The sequence below is a fragment of the Pelodiscus sinensis genome, chromosome 2, assembly GCF_049634645.1.
Source record: "Pelodiscus sinensis isolate JC-2024 chromosome 2, ASM4963464v1, whole genome shotgun sequence".
Taxonomy (NCBI): domain Eukaryota; kingdom Metazoa; phylum Chordata; order Testudines; family Trionychidae; genus Pelodiscus; species Pelodiscus sinensis.
The window spans coordinates 169,269,326-169,276,167 of NC_134712.1; the positions used below are offsets into that span (position 1 = coordinate 169,269,326).

General features: G+C 45.9%; 1 protein-coding gene across 2 annotated transcripts in view; it reads left to right on the forward strand.

Annotated features, from left to right (window-relative positions):
* AOAH (acyloxyacyl hydrolase) overlaps positions 1-4,412 on the forward strand; it is a 132,303-nt gene extending 127,891 nt beyond the window's left edge. For both annotated transcript variants that reach the window (XM_006124062.4, XM_075921745.1), the window contains exon 22: positions 3,296-4,412. In XM_006124062.4, coding sequence (XP_006124124.2) covers positions 3,296-3,424 — 129 coding nt within the window. In that variant the 3' untranslated portion in view covers positions 3,425-4,412. The remainder of the gene's footprint in view (positions 1-3,295) is intronic.
* Positions 4,413-6,842: the final 2,430 nt, after the last annotated feature.

A 6,842-nucleotide genomic window follows, 5' to 3' on the forward strand; every position in this document is an offset into this window, starting at 1 on the left:
AGCCACACTGCCCCTCCCCCCATCTACCCAGGCTAGCTACACTGACCCCGCCTGCCAGCCCCACCCCCCATCTCTCCTGCCCCGCCTGCAAGGCCTACATGGCTTTAAGGTCAATGCTTGTTTTAAAAGCAGCTGATTACTTTGTACATATGACACAACCATGCATTTCAACAGGCAGCTAAAAAGAACAAAACAGTTATTTGGGTCATGAACCTACAAAAAAAAAAAGCTAAGCCCTAAGTCACAATCAGAACCTGTATGAGATACTCTAGAGGATTCTTAATGATTATGTACAGGCAGGAAAGCACAGCTTTAGGGTGATTAGTCTCTCCCTTAAGTCATGACAAAATGCATTTATACCAGAAAGACAAAGCTGAAATGACACGTGAACAAGTTATGTATTAAAATTACAGAGAAAATGTACTTTGCCCCAGCTTGGAGCAGCTCAATAAAAAAGAATTAAATAAGCACGCAGGACCAGATGCCCACTGGTGTAAATTGGTATAGCCCTACTGAAATCAGGGCATAGCCTCATTGAAACAGCAAAATGCAGTTGGTGATCTTGCCCCATTTTGGTACAAACAAATGTCCACAATCCCCTGCTAGAACTGGTACTTTTGTTAGCTTTGCAGAAAGCTAGGAATGACCCAGTGCCAGACATTCTCATCCCCAAAATGGCCTTTTGGTCAGAGGTGAAACTTATTTGTACCGAGATGTCAGATCAGTTGAGTGCTGCATATTGGCCACTCCCCAGACTGCTGTGAGAGGACTCAGACATTGGATTCATGTGTTTTAAGCTTCCTGAATCAACAGAACAAAGTCCAGTTACTGCTCTAGGCATGCTCGTGGGGTATAACTCTAGCTGATAAACGCTGCTGGGAGCTTAGACCCTAAGGCCGACTGCCTAATTTAAGACAACTACCCACGTCAACCGCTTTAAACACAGCCTTTCCCCCAATGCTACCTGCCATTGTGAACCTTCTGGTTTTACCTGCTCCGGGGGTACGAGATAAGTTAGAATTGTGTGCAAAGTCTTTATGTGGTGCGTGTATCACACGCTATTGCTTGCTCTTTAATAGTGCAAGTCGCAGAAGGGTAGCCTTTTTTGATCGTATCTGCAAAAACAGAGGAGTCCTGTGATACCTTAGAGACAAACATGTATTAGGGCATAATCTGATGAAGTGGGTTTTACCTACACAAGCTTATGTCCTAATAAATCTGTTAGTCTAAGGTACCACAGGACTCCCCATTTTTAATAGCACAAAGCACTGAAAGATACACACGTACAAAGACCTATCCTCATTGTCTTGCCTCAGTCTCCTCATTCTCCCACACCATTCATTGCACTGGAGTCAGGGGTGCCACCATTTGTGTTCTGATAAACTGAGCTTTCTTCCCCCAGCTTGTCTCCCCCAGCCTAGGCTAATGACTCTCTTGTCAACCCTGTACTGTCAGAATTTCAGTGCAATGGGGAGATAAAGAGGCAACAGAAAAGGCAACTAATCATTGCAGTTAAAGTGAAATTTTCAGTTTGGGAAAAATATGCACACAGAGTTCAGACTCACACCAAATTCATAAATTGTACAGCTTTTCCCAGTCACCAGGCAAAGCAACATAAAGACGCTCATGTTAGCCTTCAGTCACCTGTTCTGTGAAGAAAGGGACTTCAGGCTTCTGGGCTGTCGTTAAAGTACCTTTCATGTGCACAGAATTATAAAAAATCTTTTAAAACCTCCAAAAAGAGTTTTGAGCCTAGTCTGAAACATCTTTGTTGGACTAGCAATTGGGTTTTGTCAGCTCACCAGCATCTTTAATACAACTGCTTTGTTAGTTCTATTTTAGTTTCTGTAATTATAATCAATGTGACAGTGAGTATTCTGAGATGAAAGTAGGCAACTAAATAAGCAAAATGAAGGGAGAATTGTAGGTCAGAAATTACAGTTTAAAAAAGCATCACCTGCATCTGAAAACTTGACACAGAAGACAGGACTATGCAGCATTTTAAAGACTAACCAGATGGTTTATTAGGTGATGAGCTTTCATGGGCCAGACCCACTTCCTCAGCACGAAAGCTCATCACCTAATAAACCATCTGGTTAGTCTTTAAACTGCTGCGTAGTCCTGTTTTTTGTTTCCGCAAGACCAGACTAACACGGCTACATCTCTATTACTGTCACAGAAAAGTCAGGCTGGCAGAGTTGTGGGGTTTTTTTTCACTGAAGTTGTACTGGTCATCGATAACCCTCTTGCACTTAAGGACCCTGTAAGATGAGAGTAACAGCTCTCTAATGAAGCAACTAATTAAGACCTACATAACTAATCAATGCTGTCTTCAAAGGGATTGTCAATCAACCAGCACCACTGGTGAGCTAGAGCTTGAAGGTTGGATTTGAAACTAGACCTTAATGGGCCTCATTTTCAGAGGTGCTGAACACCTGCAGCTCCCATTGACTTTTTGGAGTGAAGGGGGATTTGCACTCAGGCACACAAATTCCTTTGACTTTCCACAGAGTGTGTGTTAAATCATGTAGTGCTTTTGATAGCTCAGAGAATGCTCCCTACCTCTGTAAATTAGGCCCAGTTTGTCTGTTTTAAATAGCAGCTCCTTGAGAATACAGCAACCACACAAGGCTGTAGATTGCAATAAAATATGCTGCCAGGGGCGCTGAAGAGTGGGCTAGTTAACGTAGTGAGGTCCCTCCGGGTCCTATGACCACAGCCTATTTGCCCATTTTTTTAGACCTCAATAATCTGAAAGCACATCTTGAAATGGATTTTGAGTTGCCGCTGCATAGAGTTGTCTACGTGTACAAGCAGCTTAGTCCAGTTTCTTTCCCTGATGAGTGGCCTGATGTTAGTCTAAGTAGAGAAGAACCTGGAAAAAAAAAGTGTAGAGCTAAATATGCTGCCAGCTTGCTTCCAATTACAAGAACAGTCACTTTCCCCAAGTTAACGGCATCTGAGCTCTCACGCCAGGAACACTTGCTCTGCCTAGAAGTTGGTCTGAATGAGCCTTCCCCAGCAGCACCGCCTCCTCATGTTCTATTCCAGCTTTGCTTTATTGCCTCAGAAAGAAAATGTGGCACCTGCTCATTGTCTGAATGGAACGGATCCTCAGGTGTAAGGAAAGCAGGATTCTGCCCACCAAAGGGAATGCTCTTTGGGGCAGGGACTTTCCATTCTGCGCATGTACAGCACCTTGTGCAATGACATCCTGCTGAGTGAGCCGTGGCACGATAGTAATACAAATAACACTAAGAAACTGACAGTATTTGTGTGACCTGTTTGTTTGCAGATTTCAGCAGCCCTTGGGGCAAGCGTTATCTGGCAGAAGGTGCTAAGAGAATGGCCGCACGTGCTTGGAAAGGAGAATCCGTTCAATAAGCAGATTGAAGATGTTTTCAAAGATCAAGGAGGACACTGAGATCAACATAGCCTGAGCCATGCAGAACTGCTTATACTTACTAATGACTTATAAGTTGGAAAAAAAAGGAAAGAAAGCCTCTTTGCCCCTTTTTAGCAGGAAAGAGAGCCAGTAACTGTACAGAGGAGGTTATAGACTTCTTTCCAGAAAGGCTACGTCTAGACTGGCATGATTTTCCGGAAATGCTTTTAACAGAAAAGTTTTCCGTTAAAAGCATTTTTGGAAAAGCGCGTCTAGATTGGGAGGACGCTTTTCCGCAAAAGCACTTTTTGCGGAAAAGCGTCTGTAGCCAATCTAGACGCGCTTTTCCACAAAAAAGCCCTGATCTCCATTTTCGCGATTGGGGCTTTTTTGCAGAAAACAAATCTCTGCTGTCTACACTGGCCCTTTTGCGCAAAAGTTTTTCGGAAAAAGACTTTTGCCCAAACAGGAGCAGCGTAGTATTTCCACAAAAAGCACTGACAATCTTACATGAGATCATCAGTGCTTTTGCGGAAATTCAAGCGGCCAGTGTAGACAGCTGGCAAGTTTTTCCGCAAAAGCAGATGATTTTTTGTGGAAAAACTTGCCAGTCTAGACACAGCCAAAGGGTTGTATCTCAGCTGCAAAGCCTCTTTGCCCCTTTTTAGCAGGAAAGAGAGCCAGTAACTGTACAGATGAGGTAACAGCCTTCTTTCCAGAAAGTGTTATATCTCGGCTGCAGAGTCTCAAACATGAATAACCCAGGCTTTAGCTTTGGTTATGTATAGAGCCATGAAAATGAATCAAATGGATGTTTGGATAAGGCTATTTAACCACATCAGTTTGCAAATCTACAACAGGGCTTTCTCAGTAAATGGAAGAAGCCCAACTCAGCTTTCCTCTGTTTGTTCCCCTGTGTATGAAAGACTTGATGTTGCCATAAATTGTACAGAATGGTTGCTGTGGAATTATTATTAAACAGCTATTTGCTTATTAAAAATGTGCCATGGATGAGTATGAAACAGAATTTTGATTTGTCTGATTGGGCAGAGGTGTTTCACCCCTTCCCCACCACACACACCTATTGATCATAAGCAGAGTTCACCATAACAACCCTTCAATCTTTTTTTCCAAATGCATAATTTCAAGAGTTTGCATATACTATTTATACCATTTGTATGTGGTCATTGGCAGTCATGAACTCTCACAAAATGAGGAAGTTCTTGAAGTTAAGAAGGGGTCTACTCAGTTTAGGATGTTAGGCAAAAGCGATGGAGGGCTGGGTCTGTTCCCTTGGCTGGTCCAAGGAAAGGTGGGAAAAAAAACAGGCAAAAGGTGAACTAGAGCAGCAACAAGGCTTGTTTATTAGTATAGATTCTTAATGGTGCAGCAATACTCACACTTACATCACATTCATACTGACATTTTGGAAGCAGGCTGCAGGCAGCGAAAGTTAGTTTTGATTTCACAGGTGGCCGAGACTGGCTGAGAGACAGCTTCCCCGGAAATCAGCTGTGAGGTGACAGAGTCCCTGGAATCTCTTCGGATCCATGGGAGGACTCTACTGCTTCCAGTCCGGTCCTGAGCTTAGTGTGCTGTTACATCTTTCCAAGAGAATAAAAGCCACACCTGGCAGCACGTCACATTAATTTAAGTATGCTGCAGGAGTTTTCCTTATTCATAAAAGGGAATATATGCTGTGTTGCAGTGGTCCCCAACCTTTTGGAGCTGCCGGGCGCACGGGGGCAGGGCCGCACACGTGCCGGGTGCATGGGGGCGGGACTGCTCATGCGCCTGGGGATGGGGCAAGCATGCGCTGCATGCCCAGGGACGACAACCCCATGTGCCGTGCGTCCAGGGGCGGGGCTGCCACTTTGCCGTGCGCCTGGGGCCAGCGCCCCCCCATAGCCACACGCCCAGGCATAGGGCCGCCCATTCGCTGCACACCTGGGGCCAGTGCTCCCCATGCGCCACGTACCCGGGGGCGGGGCCACCCATCCGCTGTGCACCCAGGGCAGGGCTGGCCCCGAGCACTTGGCAGGTGCACGTAAATGCCCCGGTGGGCGCCCGCAGGCACCACATTGGAGAACCACTGAGTGTGTTGTCTTATGATTGGTTTCTTAGTCACGCTTTTTCATGCATACATTGACAAATTACATATTCATAAGCATAAATACAATTAATCCTATTAAGGCAATGTGGGTTTAACAATTACTTAACATTATGAGGACTTTCCAACAGGAACTATTTAAGCCACATTTGCTCAACTAGCAAGAACTGTCTAAACCGCATTTGCTTAAAAGGAACTATTCAAGCTGTAGCTGAGCGGGAGAAATGCGGGGGGGGGGAGCATGTCCAGCCAGTTACATTCCAATGGGAGGGCCGGGAGGGCCAGGAGTCCCCCCCCCAGCCCCCGTGTCTGGCTGGCTACAGGCTCCATTGGCATAGTGATGTCATTGCAACATTTATTTGCTTGCCAGCACCTGGTTTTTTTAAACAAAAGCGGTTACAAAGTTTCACACCACATAAAACAGCCCTAATGAGGAAGCTGCCATTCAACTAGTAGACAGTATGGCTGAAGCCAGTGTGAGGTGAGGCTGCTCAGTATTTTAGATGATAGGCTGGGGAGAGCTGTAACAACTGGTTAAGTAAGTGCCTCAGGCACTAAACAGACTAATGCAGGAGTCAGAGCTCCTTAATCACCTAGGCAAGCCTGCCTTTAGTCCCATACATAAAAAAAAAAAATCACAATATTCATGTTACTCCCAGTCCCGAAGCACCAGTCGCTTACCACAGGTCAAGTTCATCTTAAACGTATCCCCACACTCTGAATTAACTGCTCACAAATTATTAACAAGGCGAGGGAAATAGTTATGTACAAGATTAAAGCAGGTAAACATACACCTGAGGTTCATCAACCTATTTACCTTTGTGGGCTACAGGTGGCGACCTGTGCCAGACACACACTGGCCCATCCAGCTCTGCAGGGCTACCAGGCCTCTTTTTCTCAGGGGCAGGCCTGTGCCATGCACCACACCAACCATCTCTGCCCAGTAACCCCTTAACTCCCTATGCCCAGTACCATCCCCCAAGACCCAATTGCACAGTGTCCAAAACAGCACCCTGCCCCGCATCCCACTCCCTTTAACACTTCCACAGACCCATTCTCCCATGCCCTGTGAGGTGACTGTGTCCGACAGGCAGCACATTCATGGATTGTGCTAGTCCCAGTCAAAAGAGGTGTGATCAGCCAGGCTGGCACCAGCGCATGGCCTGCCAGGCTAGGTTCCCGCAGGACCCATTTAGGTAACAGGGGCCTCTGCTGTATGGCTGATCACTTCTTCCTCAGTCACAGGGAGCTGCTTTGCCTTCCCTCAGGGCAGGCAGGCTCTAGAAGAAATACGTGCAGTGGTGGATTAACGACTGGATTGATAGGGCCCATGCCTAGGGGCCCTGG